The sequence below is a fragment of the Schistocerca americana genome, chromosome 11 (assembly GCF_021461395.2).
Source record: "Schistocerca americana isolate TAMUIC-IGC-003095 chromosome 11, iqSchAmer2.1, whole genome shotgun sequence".
Classification (NCBI taxonomy): domain Eukaryota; kingdom Metazoa; phylum Arthropoda; class Insecta; order Orthoptera; family Acrididae; genus Schistocerca; species Schistocerca americana.
The window spans coordinates 151261198-151281688 of NC_060129.1; the positions used below are offsets into that span (position 1 = coordinate 151261198).

Genomic DNA, 20491 nt, shown 5'->3' on the forward strand with positions numbered 1-20491 from the left:
AATACTTAAAATGGCGACGTTTTCCTTACTTGAACAGTGTGCAATCATTCGTTTTCTGAATTTGCGTGGTGTGAAACCAATTGAAATTCATCGACAGTTGAAGGAGACGTGTGGTGATGGAGTTATGGATGTGTCGAAAGTGCGTTCGTGGGTGCGACAGTTTAATGAAGGCAGAACATCGTGTGACGACAAACCGAAACAACCTCGGGCTCGCACAAGCCGATCTGACGACACGATCGAGAAAGTGGAGAGAATTGTTTTGGGGGATCGCCGAATGACTGTTGAACAGATCGCCTCCAGAGTTGGCATTTCTGTGGGTTCTGTGCACACAATCCTGCATGACGACCTGAAAATGCGAAACGTGTCATCCAGGTGGGTGCCACGAATGCTGACGGATGACCACACGGCTGCCCGTGTGGCATGTTGCCGAGCAATGTTGACGCGCAACGACAGCATGAATGGGACTTTCTTTTCGTCAGTTGTGACAATGGACGAGACGTGGATGCCATTTTTCAATCCAGAAACAAAGCGCCAGTCAGCTCAATGGAAGCACACAGATTCACCGCCACCAAAAAAGTTTCGGGTAACCGCCAGTGCTGAAAAAATGATGGTGTCCATGTTCTGGGACAGCGAGGGCGTAATCCTTACCCATTGCGTTCCAAAGGGCACTACGGTAACAGGTGCATCCTACGAAAATGTTTTGAAGAACAAATTCCTTCCTGCACTGCAACAAAAACGTCCGGGAAGGGCTGCCCGTGTGCTGTTTCACCGAGACAATGCAACCGCACATTGAGCTAACGTTACGCAACAGTTTCTTCGTGATAAGAACTTTGAAGTGATTCCTCATGCTCCCTACTCACCTGACTTGGCTCCTAGTGATTTTTGGCTTTTTCCAACAATGAAAGACACTCTCCGTGGCCGCACATTCACCAGCCGTGCTGCTATTGCCTCAGCGATTTTCCAGTGGTCAAAACAGACTTCTAAAGAAGCCTTCGCCACTGCCATAGAATCATGGCGTCAGCATTGTGAAAAATGTGTACGTCTGCAGGGCGAATACGTCGAGAAGTAAAGCCAGTTTCATCGATTTCGGGTGAGTAGTTAATTAGAAAAAAAATCAGAGGCCTTAGAACTTGAATGAACCTTGTACAGTGCGTATTAGGCTGTAGCCTCATGAACAGAGTATGATTAAATAAATAGTCTCTGGTATTGAAACCATGCATTTCCAGACATACGTTCATTAGACCATTTTTATTCCATATCCTCACATGGATCAATTTCTAGAGTTCGAACACGGTGGAAAAAAATCACCCTGTATAGTCGTGACCACCATTAAACTGGCTGAGTACATTAACAGACATAAAACAACTATCTGCCTTGGGGACACTGAGTACCCAATTGTCGAGCACGCTCTACAGCTCGGCTCGAGGTGTTTCAGAGCCTGTTACACCACACACTGTATTTTGATCTTCCCACCCCATACTAGTTTTCCTGAGCTCAGATAATGTATGCTTCTTTCTCTCAGCTGATTGCAGACTGTGTTCGAAAAATGAACAGTTTAGAAGAAGTAGTGGTGACAGTTTCTGCAGGACCCACCCATCATTTTGCAGGACAGTGCTCTGTCACATGTGGCTCAAGATGTGACAGATTTTTTTCGATGAATAGGGCTGTGGAGTGATGTACAATCCACCAAACTCCCCATACTTCAGCCCTCAGAACTTCACCTCGATTCCTAAACTGATGGAAGCACTTCACAGGATTTGCTGTAGAAGTGCCACAGAGATACTTCGAGCAGAGGTAGACGGTTCCATTCAAATTACCGACACAACATGCACTGCTAAGTGTATCCTATGACTTTCACATGACTGGCAATGCATTATACACAATGCTAGTGACAACATTGAAGGACAGTAAAACTTTGAAACATATATCTATTATGTATAAGTTGTACATAAATAGTTGCCATTATTAAGCTACAAAACTTGAACAACACAAACAGAAAGGATCCCAATACACTTCCCTTGGGCACACCTAAAGTTTCTTTCACATTTGTTGATAATTATCCATCAAAAATAACATGCAGTGTACTCTCCACCATGAAATTATCAACCCAGTCACAAAATTCATTCTATCCCCGTATGATTGTACTGTCTTTAATAAGCACATCTATGGTACTGAGTCAAATGTCTTTTGGAAGTTATGCACCTACCTGACTCCCTTGATCTACATCTACATCCATTCTCCGCAAGCCACCTGACAGTATGTGGCAGAGGGTACTTTGAGTACATCTATCGGGTCTCCCTTCTATTCCAGTCTCGTATTGTTCGTGGAAAGAAAGATTGTCGGTGTCTTTCACGATTATTAAATGATCCTGTAACGAAGAGTGCTGTTCACCGTTGGATCTTCTCTATCTCTTCTATCAACCCTATCTGTTACGGATCCCACACCGGTGAGCAATATTCAAGCAGTGGGCGAACAAGTGTACTGTGACCTACTTCCTTTGTTTTCGGATTGCATTTCCTTAGGATTCTTCCAATGAATCTCATTCTGGCATCTGCTTTACCGACAATTAATTTTATATGGTCATTCCATTTTAAATCACTCCTAATGCCTACTCCCAGGTAATTTATGGAATTAACTGCTTCCAGTTGCTGACCTGCTATATTGTAGCTAAATGATAAAGGATCTTTCTTTCTATGTATTCACAGCACATTACACTTGTCTACATTGACATTCAATTGCCATTCCCTGCACCATGCCAATACGTTGCAGATCCTCCTGCATTTCAGTACAATTTTCCATTGTTACAACCTCTCTATACACTACAGCATCATCCGCAAAAAGCCTCAGTGAACTTCCGATGTCATCCACAAGGTAATTTATATAAATTGTGAGTAGCAATAGTCCTACGACACTCCCCTGTGGCACACCTGAAATCACTCTTACTTTTGGGAGACTTCTCTCCAATGAGAATGACATGCTGCGTTCTGTTATCTAGGAACTCTTCAATCCAATCACACAATTGGTCTGATAGTCCATATGCTCTTACTTTGTTCATTAAACGACAGTGGGGAATTGTATCAAATGCCTTGCGGAAGTCGAGAAACATGGCATCTACCTGGGAACCCGTGTTTATGGCCCTCTGAGTCTCGTGGACGAATAGTGTGAGTTGGGTTTCACACGATCATCTTTTTCGAAACCCATGCTCTGATTCCTATAGTGTAAATTTCTAGTCTGGAGAAAAGTCATTATACTCGAACACAACACGTGTTCCAAAATTCTACAACTGATCAACGTTCCAGATATAGGTCTATAGTTCTGCACATCTGTTCGATGTCCCTTCTTGAAAACGGGGATGACCTGTGCCCTTTTCCAATCTTTTGGAACGCTACGCGATTTTAATTGTTTTTCTATCCCTCTGTCATCTATTTCGATATCTACCATTCTGTCACCTGTGCAGCAATCTAGAGAAGGAACTACATTGCAGTCTTCCTCTGTGAAACAGCTTTTGAAAAAAAGACATTTAGTATTTCGGCCTTTAGTCTGTCATCCTCTGTTAAGTACGATTTTGGTCACAGAGTGTCTGGACATTTTGTTTTGATAAAATTTCTTAGGATTTTCTGCCAAGTCAGAACATAGAACTTTACTTCCGAATTTATCAATGGCTTTCAGGATGTTATGTCGAGAAAAGCATAAGCCAGGTTTCACAAAATCAATCTTTTCAAATTCAATGGTGGTCAGCATTCCATTCATGATATCCGATTTCTTTTGAGCTCAAATTATGCTCACTGCCTGTTTTCTCTGTTGTGCCCTCACCCCCCTGGCCCCCTTCATACATTCCATCTCTCATCCTCACTACAGGTGGCTTTCTATCTTCCTGGGGTTTGAGCAACTTGTCCTGCCTTTTTAAGCTCCCCAAAATCATTTCTCTCCCCTCCCAGTGAAGGAATTATTCTTTCGGTATGATAAAAAATTTGGCTTTGAATATCTTTTGTCACAAGTTTATTACTGGGTGTTCACCATTTTCACATAATACATTTTTGATGCAAGAGCAGCAGTAATTATTTTGGGATTAGCGAAAGTATTTTCAAGCAGTGAAATTAGTGAACCAGCAGTTTGGCTAAACAAAATGAGTATAATTCTGTCCTTTTTTTTATAGCTGTACTGGAAGATGAAACCAATTTAGATGATTTACTAAGAAGCAAATTGAAGCAAAACAAATTATTGCAATGATGGTGAAGAGCACTGGAGCACGATCCTTTATCACCTTGAGTAAAACCTTTTTTTATTATTTCTGGTTTACAAACTAAATCATCTGAGTAGAACTGCTGCAGATTTGATGAAGGCAAAGATGTAAGCTGCGACTTTATTTTAATTCTGGCTTACCAGAAGCAAGGTGCTGTGAGTGCACTCCAAATAAATTTTACGACATATCATAACCGTGCTGTTCCAAAATGTTTTAAACAGTGTTACTGTGCTAATCAAACTACTCTGAAAGAGTTTTGCATGCTATACTCACAGTTCGTAAATAACTGTCACAGTACATGAAGCATTTCCATTTCACAACAGCAACCAGAAGATACCTCCTTTTTATTATGTAGTAGGTACTTTTTCACAAAGGGAAAAGAACTTCTTTTCTTATCAGTTTGTTACTGGGCAACAAATATTCTGTTGGGTTTAGTTTGTTTGCTTTTATTTGTTGTGTAATATCTTTAAATGTTTGCTATCTGCGTATAGTCTGAAGATAGCTTTGAAATTCGCCTTATGATAAGAATAAATAGTATTTCAGTATTGTTCCCAATACCTTTGCATCCGTGATATTACATCAATTACATAACGTGACATTTTGACACAAATGCATACAGGATGTAAAGGAGCAAATTTTCTTTGGCCACGCGAGTGCACACGACATTCGACGCGAAGGCACATATCATGGCCGCACCTTGCCCTTTATTATAAGTTTCGGCAGGAATGTGGTGAGCCGTTGCAGTTCCTCCTGTCCGACACCCCGGCACCCGTAAACGGTGAGTGTCTCGAGTTCAGACAGCCGTCCCACCGTCTCCTGCAGCGGCACACCCTCCAAGTCGGACCCGTGCAGGTCGAGGTGCCGGAGGCCGGACGCGTGCCGCAGGTCGGAGTAGGCGGCGGGCGGCAGGCCGGCATTCTCGCCCACGTCCAGGGTGCGCAGCTGTGGGCAGTGCCGCAGGAACGACAGGTCGCGCACGCCGTCCCCCGTACTGCCGCCCAAGCCCGACACGTCGAGTCGCTCGAGAGCGAGGAGGTGCGGCAGCAGGTCCGTGGCCAGCTGCTGCCAGCCGACTACACCGCCGCAACGCGAGAGGCGCAGGGCACGCAGCCGCCCCAGGTGCCGCAGCTCCCGCACGACTGCCGCGTCCACCCACGCGCACCACGACAGGTGCAGCTCGGCCAGGCCGGGCGGCAGGCTGGCGGCACACGACTGGCCCCCCACGACCGACGTCCCCGACAGGACGAGCTCCTCCAACTGCGGCAGTGACCCCAGCACGGCGTCCAGCGAGACGTTGCGCAGGTCGCACCTCGTAATTAAAAATTATTTAGTTTTATTAAAAAAGAGTTATAACTGAAAATATTTTCTGTTAAAATGTTAACATTGAAAGCATGGAATAACTTTATAGTGCATTATCTTTTAAGTCAGGCTGTTCGCACGAAGATGTGTCATGCCACATGTGTTTGTGTTTGTGTTTGTGTGTGTGTGTGTGTGTGTGTGTGTGTGTGTGTGTGTGTGTGTGTGTGTGTGTGTGTGGCAACTAGTATGTTAGGCCTCATAAAAACTGCTCATACTGTGAGAACAATGGAAAGGTCGAATCAAAGCCTGAAGCATTTCCTTTAAATGACACATGTAAAGAGTCCTAAAACCCAAAAACAAATTTGCAAGTACGAATATCATTCTATTAGACTAAAAACTGTTTCCATCCCACCCTGCAAGGGTTCCTCTTTCACTATTTCCCTTGCCCTTTTCACTCCTCATCCTGCGTCTTCTTGTTACTCCAATCCTACTTCAAAGGAACTTCATTTCACATGCGTGTAATCTGTTATATGCTTACATCTCTTTTCTTTATTTCCCATGTTTCAGACGCAGAGATCAGTATTGGGATGCAGTAACTTCTACTTTCTTTTTTGTGTGTGTGGTTTCAGTTGCCCAAGACTGCAGTCGTGTGTATGTGTGTGTTACTTTGTTTTTTGTACTATGTCTTTGTTCCAAATAGGCTCCAAACACTTCGCAGGAATGCTTCTGCCTGTCTGCCACATTCACTGATCTCTCTCATTTCTTCCATCTTCTTCTATCACACTTCACAAGTACTTGATACTCTCCATTTCAATTGTTCACCTGCAATTCTTATTCTGCTAGTCAGTCTGTTTCTTTCTAGTTGTAACCAGGAGGATCTCACAACTGTTTACATTAAATTTCATTCCTTACTTTCTCACAGTTTCTTCTCAAGCATCCAGCTGTTCTTTAATCTCCTCCTTCCTGTTTCCCCAGATCATCAAGTCATCCACAAGCACCACTGCTTTCATCTTGTCTTTGCCAGTTTTTTTATTTATTTATTTTTGCCACCTTAGCCATTATCTCATCCATGACTGCAATGAAGAGGAGACATGACTATGCACTGCAATGTTTAACAGAATTTGTTTGCTAAACCAATCCATCCTTTTATTTCCCACTTTCGCACAACTCAGACTTCCACAGCACATCTCCTCCACTCTGCTTATTGTCTTTTCTCCACTCCTTTTTTTCTTCTAGTGCTTTCCAGACATTTCTTCTACACACTCTGTCGAATGCCTTAACGAAAAAGACCATCACGAGGTCTTCCCCAAATTCATAGTTGTGCTCCTTGAGCTGCCTCACTGCAAATGTGAAGCCAATAGTTGACCTCCCAAGTCTGAAGCCATGCTGTTCCTCTATCAATTTGTTCTCAATGCTTGTTCGAATTTTGCTCTCCAGGATTTTCTCATATACCTTGGCACATTATGGTATCAGAATGATTCCTCTGTAATTTCTACTATCCTTCCTATTTCCCTTCTTGAACACAGGGGCAGTTAGTGCCCTCTTCCAACCTTCTGGAGTCTTCTTATTCCACCAAACCGCATGATACAACCACTGTTTTGCAACTTCCCCTGCTGCCTTCAACATTTCGACATTTGTTTTTTCTGCATCTGGTGCCTTTCCACCTTTCATCTCGTCCAGTGCCATTTCTATTTCTTTCCATGTCATGTATGTATGTACAGGCACTTAAAGAAGATGGAAAGAAGAAGATACATGAAATGGAGATGTGAAGGAAACGACTAAGAGGAAGAAAAAGGAATAGATATCAGATGGCTGAAAGGTGTAGAGGAGTGTGCTCAAAAAAGAGGTGAGTACTGGACTAGAGTGAACACAAAAAGATGGTGGAAAAACAGAACTAGATGGCGAGGCTTATGTTCCAAAGAGACGCAGCCTGGGGCTGAAAACTGTTGAAGCACTATTTGTTGCTAATCTTTGACAAAATTTGATGTAAACAAACTCTCAGATTTCTGTGAGCTTTGTTAACTGAAAGAACTTTTGTGAACCACAATTTTCATTGAAAATGTGCCATATTAGTAAATAATTGTTTGATGTAAGCTGTTTCTTGGTATTTGCCTTAAGAATTTTGCTCTTGGTAGTAGTTTATTTTACAGACTAGTTTCAGACATTAGCTGTGGTGTTTATGCATATGCGAATTTCATATCATTATACTGCCACCTGCCTTACATATAATGCCTTTTAGCATATGCAAATGAAGATATTTCATAATAATCATGCAGAATATGACTATAGGATCAATCTAAATCTACATCTACATCTATACTCTGCAAACCACCTTGAGGTGGTACATCCCACTGTACCAGTTATTTGGGTTTCTTCCTGTTCCATTCATATATGGAGCAGAGGAAGACTGATTGTTTGAATGCCTCTGTGCGTGCAGTAATCATTCTAATCTTTCCTGACATTTCCTGTGCGAGCGATACATAGGAGGTTGTAGTATATCCCTCAAGTAGCCATTTAAAGCTGGTTCTTGAAACTTTGTTAATGGACTTTCTCAGGATAGTTTACCTCCATCTTCAAGAGTCTGCCATTTCAGTTCCTTCAGTATCTCTGTAACACTCTACCATGACTAAACAAACCTGTGACTATTCGTGCTGCCCTTCTCTGTATATGTTCAATATCCCCTTTTATCTGGTATGGGTCCCACACACTTGAGCAGTATTTTAGGATGGGTCACACAAGTGATTTGTAAGCAGTCTCTTTTGTAGAATGATTACACTTCCCCAATGTAAACCGAAGTCTACTATCTGCTTTATCCACAACTGAGCGTATGTGATCATGCCATTTTATATTCCTACAAAGTATTACTCCCAGGTATTTGTATAAGTTTGCTGATACCAACAGTGAGTCACTGCTATTTTAGTCATAGAACGCTATCTTTTCTCATTTTGTGAAGTGCAAAATTTTACATTTCTGAACATTAGGGCAAGTTGCCAGTCTTTGCACCACGTTGAACTCATATCACAATCTGACTGAACATTTACGCAGCTTCTTTCATTATAGATAAGTACATCATCTGCAAAAAGCCTGATTTTACTATTTTCCGCAGTGTCATTAATATATAAGATGAAGAGCACAAGTCCCAACACCCTTTCCTGGGGCACACCCAAAGTTACTTCTACATCTGATAATTACTCCAAGATAACATGCTGTGTCCTCCCTACCAAAAAATCCTCACTCCAGTCACAAATTCTGCTTGATACCCCATATGATCATACTTTTGACAATAAGCATAGGAGTGATACTGAGTGAAATACTTTTCAGAAATACTGCATCTATCTGGCAGCCTTTATTCAAAGCTTTCAGTACGTAAAGTGAGAAAAGTGCAAGCAGGTTTCACACGCTCAGCCTCTGATTTGATGTGTAGTGCACACTGACCCATTTAGGGGGAGCCTGCAGTTTTCAACCCTATGGCGCAAGTCCAGGAAGTAGTAGCCTAGCTTGTCACAGAACTTTTGAAGTCTCTGGTTCAGTCCTTCCGCTCAACTCAGAAGCAAAGGGCCACGATCAGTCCTGGGAAGAACAATGCTGCAAATTATGAGCTTCATTGCAACTCCACACACAGGGCTAGTATTCTCAACCATCTCTGCCAATCACTGGAATGACCCAAAAATGACTTGGGAGCCCAGACGACAGGTATCATTTGTTCTGACCTGCAGCACAATCTGCAGCTGGATGCACCCCGTTCCCTCAATGGCTGCTGAAATAGCCTCTTCAACATGTTGAATGAGACTCCCAGCCATACACACCGAGTGCATCTGGTGTCCTTTTCTGTCCCTTGCTGCCTTTTCCTGAAGGAGGAATATGTGTATGTGTATGTGTATGCAATCAGTGTAAGGTATGTAATATACACAATTTCCATAGGCAATTGCTGCACATGCAAAAATTGCTATGTATCACAGAATATATATAATGCTACACATCTAATCTGTATTACCTCTGTTAGCAGAACAAAGAAATGTGTTGTCATTAAAAACTACTAGTGAAATTTTCAGCAATTTTTTGTTTATTCAATTGGCCTGTTCACTTTAAATAATGTTTCATTATACAGAAATTACACGCGGCTAAATTAAAAAAAAAAAAAAAATAGTGTGGTGGAAAATATAATTTCTTACTGCCAGAAATGATTGTGTTGGCACCGGATGACTTTATGGGAGATGCACAACAAATGATATCCAAGTAATTTTCTGCCCTTTTGATCGCAGTGCTGAGTTAGCTGTGTGCAAATGAACACGAGTTTTTCCCACGTTGAACATGTGTTCATTCTTCAAAGTTACTTCAACTCAAAATCTTTCTCAAAATGTCAGGGAAACTTTACTGTAGCTTTTCCTAAAACAAGGCTGCCTAACAAATCAATGATTTCGCACACAGTAGCTTGTTTCAGAATGACTGACAATTGGAAGTGTGTATGAATGTGAATGTTCTGGCCGGACTTCAGTCTTTAGCGATGCCTCATTGGAAAATAATGAGCTTCATTGTTACTTTCACCATGGAAGTCAATATGAAGACTGTCTCAGCAAACTGGAATGTCTTACAGGAGTGTTCACAAAGCAACAAAGAAGCTGAAACTCACAAAGTAGCTGAAACTCTGCCTTGTCGCTTTCACATTTTGCATGAACTTCCAGAACCCGATAAGCGGAGAAAGTCTACATTACTGTCAATGATTCTTGCACCTTACTCACAACAGTGTTTTGGTGATGGATTCTGTTTTCTACTCTGATGAAGCATGGTTTCATCTATGTGGCTATGTAATCCATCAGAAGGACGGATATTGGAGTTCAGGAAGTCCTCATGTTTTCCAAGAGACCCCGCTACATTCACAGAATGTTGGAGTTTGGTGTGCAATTTCATCCAAAAGAATTGTAGGCCCAACTTTTTCTTGGAAATAATAGCAGCTGAACTTTACCATGACATGATCATGCAGTTTACTGCTATGTTAGTGGACAATGAATGATATTGTTGGCTGCAGCAAAATACTGCAACAGTGCACGAGGTGAATAGCAGCACGATAATGTTGTGCAAGTTCTTTGGGGGGACGTTATTTTACATGATCTGTGGCTGCCTAGATCCCCAGATTTATCTCTCTGCAACCTTTTTTTCTTTGGGGAAAAGTCAAGGATACTGTCTATAATAACAGCTTTCACACAACTGACCAACTGAAGCACAATGGAAAAGGTGTAATATACCGCATAAGTGTAGTGACCATCCAAAAAGTAGCAGCTAACATGAAGAAACGTATTGAGATGTTTGTTCCAGGACATGAAGGACATTTCCAGCACCTATTACGATAAAATATATATTGCGAGTACACTGATCATTCAAAACATTGTAACCACTGCCCACCACGATGTTGGATGCGACCTGGTGTCATTGCGGGAACATAATGCGGTAAGAAAGGTATGTAAGTGGAGCAGATCTGGACGCAGAATCACCCGAGTGGAGATACGGGCTACAAACAGGGAAATCCATTGAGATAAGTGTCTTTGACAAAAGGCAGGTTATTATCATTATGCAGAGACTGTCAAAGAGTATCTCAAAAATGATGAAACTGGTCAAATGTTCACAAGCTACTGTAATGAGCACCTGTGGAAAGAGGCAGGAGGACAGTGAACCTACCACTAGGTGCTAAATGGTGGGATGTCAACAACTCTTCACAGAATGTGGGTTTCGAAGGCCTGTCTGCCAGTAAAGTAGGATAGCTGGTGATCTGTGGCATCTCTGCCAAAAGAGCACAATGGTGGTGCACACACAATTGTTTCAGAGCACACTGTTCATCGTACACTGTTGAACGTGGAACTCTGCAGTAGACCACCCCTACATGTTCACATGTTGACCTAACGACATCATCAATTACAGCTGCAGTGAATTGCAGTGGGTACAAGACCATCAGGATTCGACCATCGGTCAACGGAAACATGTCAGAATGAATCATATTTTTGCTACATTAGGTTGACGGTCGACTCGACAAATGCCACCACTGAGGCGAATTGCGGCTCGAAACGTGCAGCATGCCACGGATGCAGTCTGATGAGAGCAGTGTTATGCTGTGGGAGATATTCTCCTGAGCTTGCTCGGGACCTGTGGTAGTAATCAGAGACATGCTGACAGCTGCAAACCACCTGCTTCCCTTCATGCTCAGTGTCTTCCCCAACAGCGATGTCATCTTCCAGCAGTATGATTGTCCATGTCTTGGAGCCAGAAACGTGTACAGTCATTTAAGGAGCATTATAGTGAACTCAGGTTGATATCTCGGCGACCAAATTTGTCTATACTGAGGCCGGTGAAACTTTGCCCTTGATATGTGTGTTTCAGGTTGGCAGGATAACAGTTTACCGAGTGAAGGTTGAGAAGCATGTGGTGCCAGGTGTGTGGCATGAATCAGTCCCAGTGCAGTAATCACTTCCTGTCATGACGTCAAAGCTCCCGCATTGCTGGCTTTGTTTTGTGTGTACATAAGCAACATATATTGTGGTTGGTTTCTCCTGAGTGATTGCATTGTTCTATGCTTCAGGAAATTCTGACATGAGAAAAAAGCCACAGAAAAGAGATCATTCGTACAATATGTTGTGTCAAGATGTGCCGCTAAACAGCCAGGCACTGGAGTTATTACAGAGAACTATTGAGTTTTATGAGCAGGGAGAGAATATGTAAGTATTCACGGACGGCCATCGGTTCCTGCCAATAAAGTAGTAAAACACACAGGAAAAACTCTTAGACTTATTGGAAGAACAGTAACAGGTAAGGGGGTGATACTGCAAAAGTTGAGAGATGGAGATGCAGGCCGTAATGATTCAGAGGCGTCTGGATTGGATAATGTAATTTTACTAACTCCTGGAAAGAAGAAAAGGCAGCCTCACCCCCCCCCCCCCCCCCGCCCAACAGACTTGGATTCCTTTCAGAGTGATGGTATTTGAGTCATCTTTATGCTTACTGCAGCAGGCAAGAGTAGCCTACCATAGCAAAGTTGCAATTATCGTTAAAAGAAAGTGAACTTTTCAGGGGTGGGAAAACTTCATTGAAAATTGTGCTGAAAAGTATGGGTTTCCATTACAAAGTGCTAGATGGATGGAAAGTCCTGTTAGAAAAGATGCATACTGTAACAGTTCAAAGCATATTCTTGCACAAAGCATAGAACAATGCAATCACACAGGAGAAACCAACCACAATATATGTTGCTTATGTACACACAAAACAAAGCCAGCAACGCGGGGCACAGACATTAATTCCATAATATGGCTAGACAAAACATGGGTTAATGCCAGGGAAGCTGTCAGTAAATGATGGATGCATGACACTCCAAGCAGTAGTGGTCATCACACAATGGTAAGAGGAGCTAGATTAATTGTGGTCCATGCAGTTTTTTCCATTGGTTTTGTTCCTGACACACTCTTAGCTTTTTGGTCGAAAAAGACAGGTAGTTACCATGAGGACATGGGTCACACATGATTTGTTGAGTGGTTCAGGAACCTTTTAAAACATCTTCCTATTTTCGTGGCACAAAGACTGTTCCATAAAATTTCAGGCATGCAGTCACATATTAGAAGAAGCTCGAAATTTTATGGAACACCTTTTAAAATAGTTTTCAGTTCCTACAACAATTGTGATGGACATTCAGTGATAATGAACAAGGCCACAACAACAAATGACCACAAAGAAGTTATGGTGCAGTGGTTACAGGCACAAAATATTGGTGCAGATATCAGCATGACGAAGTTTTTGTTATATTTGCTTGTTAATGAAAATAAGCCAATGATGCCTACTTACATAGTGGACGAAATCACCAAGGAGCAGCATCATACTGTAATAAGGATGCCACAATATCACTGCCATTTCAATCGCATTGAGTTAGTATGGAGTGATGTGAAGACATATATAAAAAACAATAATAAGTCCTTTACAATACTAGAGGTGGAAACGCTGTTGCATGAAGCTCTTGTGACTGAGGATGCAGCCTGATGCAGAAAAAAAGGTCGAGCACATTGAAAACTTATTCGAGCAGCACAGACATTGGAAGGTATCACTGGTAACCATGAACAGCTAGTGATTTATCTTGGTGATGACAACGATGAAGATGGTTTCACCTCTGATTCCAACAACAGTGATGATGGGGAGCTGGATGCAATTGTGTCATTGTCACCATAAATTGATGAGTGAAAAGCTATGAAAATTAGTTATTTATTGCATCAATGTCATAATAAAATGTAGGGTGAGAAGCTACAACCTCAGTTATTATTTATTTTGTAAACTATGTACCATACTGTTTCCAAGATATCGGTCATCATCAAACGTTTATTTCCTGTATTTCTTTGCTCCATTATCGAAGGTGTGTGCAATGTTATACTTGTATCTACGGTATAATGCAGTTGTTTATTTTCTGTCTTGTGGTAGCAACTCAAAAACAAATTGTTATTGCCCAGTAGCGTACATTTACGAGGTGGAATGGAAATCTGTATCGTCTGCTATGTATGTAGAGGCTGCTGTTGCAACATTGCTATTGCAGTATAGCCAACCTAACTTGACATAATGTGAACTGTCAAGTGCAATGTTTTACTGGCTCAGATATAATGTAAATCCTACGGAACCCATCTGGGTGGCCATCACCATGTATGAAAATCAATGGCCCATTATTTACACGAATTACATGACCTGTGTGTAGACATCTGATGCCACGTACCTCCACAAATAAACTATCGGATCCCTGACATGCAGAATCAGTGATGCATTCATTCCAAAGGCAGACAACTTTACGTTTAAGCACGTCATGTCACCAGAGGTTGAACAATGTCCTCATTTCTGTCCTTGTATTCTTTTCACTCTTTCTTCAACAACCAAGTCTCTTACAACACTTTTACAGACTGCATTGTGAGACAGTGTTGTCAAGACTTCTCTTTCCACAGTGGTTATTGTGTGGGTCCTACCTCCAACAACTAAAAATACTGTTTTCACCACCACAGGAGACTTCTCACTCATTACAAAATCATAACTGGGAAAAGAATGGTCAGATCAATCATCTCTGCCCATCTTCAAAGTAAAATTAATAATCACATTTGGTTTAATTATTTCTCCCCTTTCCTTCCTTTTCCCCTTTCTATAAGTGAACACTGAGTTATCTGCTTTTGTAGAAAGCATGGCAACAGTTTGTTTATCCTCCATGCCAGAGCCATCATTTTGTAATAGAAGAGGCATTTTATCTCATGTTTCTTTATATGTACAACTCCTTTCTTGATCATAGCTGGAAGATTCTTGTTATTGGCCTGCATCATTCCTGTGAGTTGCACATTCTGTTTCAATGGTTCTGTTAAAAACTGTCCTGCATGTTTTTACACTTTTGTAATGCCATATTCAGTAGCACACCATGGAAGCATTTCATTTCTTCTGCAGTAACGTTTCTCCAGTCCCACCATACTGAACACTGTGGAAGCAGGGTCACTATTGTTACTTTTACTGTAGCATACCTGTTCATTTTGTCTGCTATTTGTTGAAGTAGGTCATTTGTAAAAATTAAGTGAAACCAACAATATTATTACATTCCATGCTCAATTTTTCATTGTTTGATTTTAACTGAAACTAACCAACTCATGATGATGAAAGAGGACTAGCTTCACTGAAAACTCTCAGATCTATGACACTGCATCAAAACACTATTTGAAGCCATACCTCTGCAGAACACATCGTGCCTTGCTGGTAGTTGTGTTGCAGTAAGGAAGAAATACTGGTGGCCTGACCTCTTCCACTGACTCATCGAGTACCCTCTGCCTTCCCCTTTCTTCCATTTGTCTGCTTAAGGAGTGCTTTTAATCTGGCACTCGGCTTGATGCGTTCTGCCTTCTTACCCTCCCAAGACCTCTTCATAAATTCATAACACTTTTTCATTCCATTCCTCTGACTCTAATATTAAGGCTTCTCCATAAATATGTTTTTCATTATCAAGTGCTCCAGAGGCTAGATGATTTATAACTGTTTTTACTGTGATGATCCTGTCTTCCAAATCTCCCCTAGTTTCAACTCGCCAGTTGATTTTCACTTTCTTAGGGATAATAATGTTGAATATTATTGTGATAGATGTATTTTTGTCAATTCTATAAATGTGGTCATAGAATTTTCAGAACCTCTTTTGTACAGTGTTAGTTAGCTTCTCTATTCGCTAGTCAGATGTTCTTCTCTTCATCCAACTTCCATTTCCTTGTGAGGATCCTCATATTTTTCTAAGTATTTTCCAATTCTGTAACTTTACAGTGCTCTCTCATGGCTATGGTCTCTGATCATATAGTGCCCCCAGAATTGTAATGTCACAATTTCAGATTAAGTGAAATTATTTGTTTGTTAGAGAGTTGTTCCACATCAAGTGGGTCAGTGGCCCACAGCTAACCATTTGCAAACTGATGAAATTTTGCACATATGTTCTGTATACAATAAAATTGAACTTTGCATAATTTTCCCTCAGGATACACAGAACTTGTGGTTTCACATGGCTTTCTGTAAATGGCTCTAAAATATTATGTGAGCTCTAGCGCAATTGGGACAAATTTAAAGTGACTTAAAATTTAAACTAGTAGTAACACAAATAAGGTACACGGATCAGATGCACAATGTTTTGTGCTCCACACAATGTTAAAATTTCAAGACTGTGTGTGCTATGTGAGGTGAAAACTGGGTAAAAATAAATTGTGGCAATTTTTCAACCATTTTATGACTAGTAATTTTTTGACAAACAACTTATGAGTGCCCTTTAGCAATTATGCAGAGAATTTACTTGTGATCAATTCTACCAAAGTGATACAGTCTTGTAAGTATTCTGGAAGATATTAATGTGTTCTCATGGTTTTCTTCAGCAAATCTGTCCATACTGTAAGGTCACATTGTTAAATATTATCATGTCCTATTTAAGGACAGCAGTGATTAAAAAGGGAGTGTGACAGGGCTGTAGCCTATCCCCAATGCTATTCAACTGGTACACTGAGCAAGGAGTCAAGGAACCAACAAAATACAGAGTGTCCCAGGCGGAATGGTCAATATTCAGGGTTTGACAGGAATAGCGATTCGAAACAAAAAAGGCTAGTAGCCATGGGCACTTGTTCAGTACAAGGGATTTGTTTCACAATCATGAAGATGAACAAGTACTCGTGGCTCCTGACTTATGCACTTTAGAGTCAATCTTTACTACATTTTTTTGCTCTGGACGAGCATCTTATCATCTCCCTGAACACTGATGATTCCTTGTTAGAAACCATGTACATAAAGAGAGAATTAAAGTTCCAGCAGAAAAGATAATAAAAAAAAAAAATTTGAGACTAACTGATGCCACTGTTATTGTGTCACAGATATCAAAGGACTCGGCAGAGTGGATTAATGGAATGGTTGTTGTTGTTGTTGTTGTTGTTGTTGTTGTGGTCTTCAGTCCTGAGACTGGTTTGATGCAGCTCTCCATGCTACTCTATTCTGTGCAAGCTTCTTCACCTCCCAGTGCCTACTGCAGCCTACATCCTTCTGAATCTGATTAGTGTATTCGTCTCTTGGTCTCCCTCTACGATTTTTACCCTCCACCCTGCCCTCCAATAGTAAATTGGTGATCCCTCGATGCCTCAGAATGTGTCCTACCCACCGATCCCTTCTTCTAGTCAAGTTGTACCACAAACTCCTCTTCTCCCCAGTTCTATTCAATACCTCCTCATTAGTTATGTGATCTACCCATCTAATCTTCAGCATTCTTCTGTAGTACCACATTTCGAAAGCTTCTATTCTCTTCTTGTCCAAACTATTTATCGTCCATGTTTCACTTCCATACATGGCTACACTCCATACAAATACTTTCAGAAATGACTTCCTGACACTTAAATCTATACTCGATGTTAACAAATTTCTCTTCTTCAGAAACACTTTCCTTGCTATTGCCAGTCTACATTTTATATCCTCCCTACTTCGACCATCAACAGTTATTTTGAAGCTTCCTGGCAGATTAAAACTGTGTGCCCGACCGAGACTCGAACTCGGGACCTTTGCCTTTCGCGGGCAAGTGCTCTACCAACTGAGCTACCAAAGCACGACTCACGTCCGGTACTCACGGCTTTACTTCTGCCAGTATCTCGTCTCCTACCTTCCAAACTTTACAGAAGCTCTCCTGCGAACCTTGCAGAACTAGCACTCCTGAAAGAAAGGATATTGCGGAGACATGGCTTAGCCACAGCCTGGGGGATGTTTCCAGAATGAAATTTTCACTCTGCAGTGGAGTGTGCGCTGATATGAAACTTTCAATATCCTTTCTTTCAGGAGTGCTAGTTCTGCAAGGTTCGCAGGAGAGCTTCTGTAAAGTTTGGAAGGTAGGAGACGAGATAGTGGCAGAAGTAAAGCCGTGAGTACCGGACGTGAGTCGTGCTTTGGTAGCTCAGTTGGTAGAGCACTTGCCCGCGAAAGGCAAAGGTCCCGAGTTCGAGTCACGGTCGGGCACACAGTTTTAATCTGCCAGGAAGTTTCATATCAGCACACACTCCGCTGCAGAGTGAAAATTTCATTCTGGAAACAGTTATTTTGCTCCCCAAATAGCAAAACTCCTTTACTACTTTAAGTGTCTCATTTCCCAATCTAATTCCCTCAGCATCACCCGACTTAATTCGACTACATTCCATTATCCTCGTTTTGCTTTTGTTGATGTTCATCTTATACCCTCCTTTCAAGACTCCGTCCATTCCGTTCAACTGCTCTTCCAAGTCCTCTGCTGTCTCTGACAGAATTACAAAGTCATCGGCGAACCTCAAAGTTTTTATTTCTTCTCCGTGGATTTTAATACCTACTCCGAATTTTTCTTTTGTTTCCTTTATTGCTTGCTCAATATACAGATTGAATAACATCGGAGAGAGACTACGACCCTGTCTCACTCCCTTCCCAACCACTGCTTCCCTTTCATGTCCCTCGACTCTTATAACTGCCATCTGGTTTCTGTACAAATTGTAATTAGCCATTCACTCCCTGTATTTTACCCCTGCCACCTTCAGAATTTGAAAGAGTATTCCAGTCAACATTGTCAAAAGCTTTCTTCACGTCTACAAATGCTAGAAACGTAGGTTTGCCTTTACTTAGTCTAGCTTCTAAGATAAGTCGTAGGGTCAGTATTGCCTCACGTGTTCCCATATTTCTACAGAATCCAAACTGATCTTCCCCGAGGTCGGCTCCTACCAGTTTTTCCATTCGTCTGTAAAGAATTTGCATTAGTATTTTGCAGCCGTGACTTATTAAACTGATAGTTCAGTAATTTTCACATCTGTCAACGCCTGCTTTGTTTGGGATTGGAATTGTTATATTCTTCTTGAAGTCTGAGGGTATTTTGCCTGTCTCATACATTTTGCTCACCAGATGGTAGAGTTTTGTTAGGACTGGCTCTCCCAAGTCCGCCAGTAGTTCTAATGGAATGTTGTCTACTCTGGGGGCCTTGTTTCGACTCGGGTCTTTCAGTGCTCTGCCAAACTCTTCACGCAGTATCGTATCTCCCATTTCATCTTCATCTACATTATCTTCCCTTTCTATAACATTGCCCTCAAGTACATCACCCTTGTATAGACCCCCTATATACTCCTTCCACCTTCCTGCTTTCCCTGCTTTGCTTAGAACTGGGTTTCCATCTCAGCTCTTGATATTCATGCAAGTGGTTCTCTTTTCTCCAAAGGTCTCTTTAATTTTCCTGTAGGCAGTATGTATCTTACCCCTAGTGAGATAGACCTCTACATCCTTACATTTGTCCTCTAGCCAGCCCTGCTTAGCCATTTTGCACTTCCTGTCGATCTCATTTTTGAGACGTTTGTATTCCTTTTTGCCTGCTTCATTTACTGCATTTTTGTATTTTCTCCTTTCATCAATTAAATTCAATATTTCGTCTGTTACCCAAGGGTTTCTACTAGCCCTCGTCTTTTTACCTACTTGATCCTCTGCTGCCTTCACTACTTCATCCCTCAAAGCTACCCATTCTTCTTCTACTGTATTTCCTTCCCCCATTCCTGTCAATTGTTCCTTCATGTTCTCCCTGAAACCCTGTGCAACCTCTGGTTTAGTCAGTTTATTCAGGTCCCATCTCCTTAAATTCCCACCTTTTTGCAGTTTCTTCAATTTTAATCTACATGGAATGGTTAGTGTCTTGAAAAGATATTATAAGATGAACAGCAAGAAAAGTAAATGAGGGTGTGGAATGTATGGTCACTTTGAATCAGGTCATGCAGTGAGAAAATGAAACACTAAAACTAGTAGATGAGTTAAAACATTTTGGGCAGCAAAATAACTAATGCTAGCTGAAGTAGAGAGGATATAAAATGCAAACTGGCAATAGTAAGAAAAGTGTTCCTGAAAAAGATGAAGTTTTGAATGCTGAATATATGTTTAAGATTTAGGAAGTAATTTTTCTGAAGGCATTTGTCTGGAGTGTAGCTTTGTACGGAAGGAAAATGTTGACGATATGCAATTCACACAAGGAGAGAACAGAAGCCTTCAAAGTGCAGTGCTACACAAGACTGCTGAAGGTTACATGGGCAGATGGCATAGCTAATGAGGATGTATTGAACTGAATCAGTGAGAAAAGAAATTTGTGGCACAATTTGACTAAAAGAAGAGATCAGTTGACACAAAACATCTTGAGGCATCATCAGCCTGTTAATTGTGGGGGGATAAAAGCTGTAAAGGGAGACCTCGGCTGGACTACAGGAGGTAGGTACAAATGGGGTTATGTTGCAACAGTTCATTCAGCGATGAAGAGGCTGGCAGAAGATAGACTACCATGGAGAGTTTCATCAAAGCAGTCTTCAGACTGAAGCAACAACATCATTTTTGTTTCAATACAAACCACGTGTTTTTGCACTAGAAAAGGTTTTTGTTTGTTTTGGAGACCCTCCGGATAAAGGTTAAAGGAATGAA

General features: G+C 41.4%; 1 protein-coding gene across 1 annotated transcript in view; it reads right to left on the bottom strand.

Moving 5' to 3' along the window:
- Positions 1–4927: 4927 nt before the first annotated feature.
- The window catches only part of LOC124553412 (F-box/LRR-repeat protein 14-like), a 43420-nt gene continuing 27856 nt past the window's right edge, over positions 4928–20491 (bottom strand). Inside the window, exon 3 of the mRNA XM_047127276.1 lies at positions 4928–5552. Coding sequence (XP_046983232.1) covers positions 4928–5552 — 625 coding nt within the window. The remainder of the gene's footprint in view (positions 5553–20491) is intronic.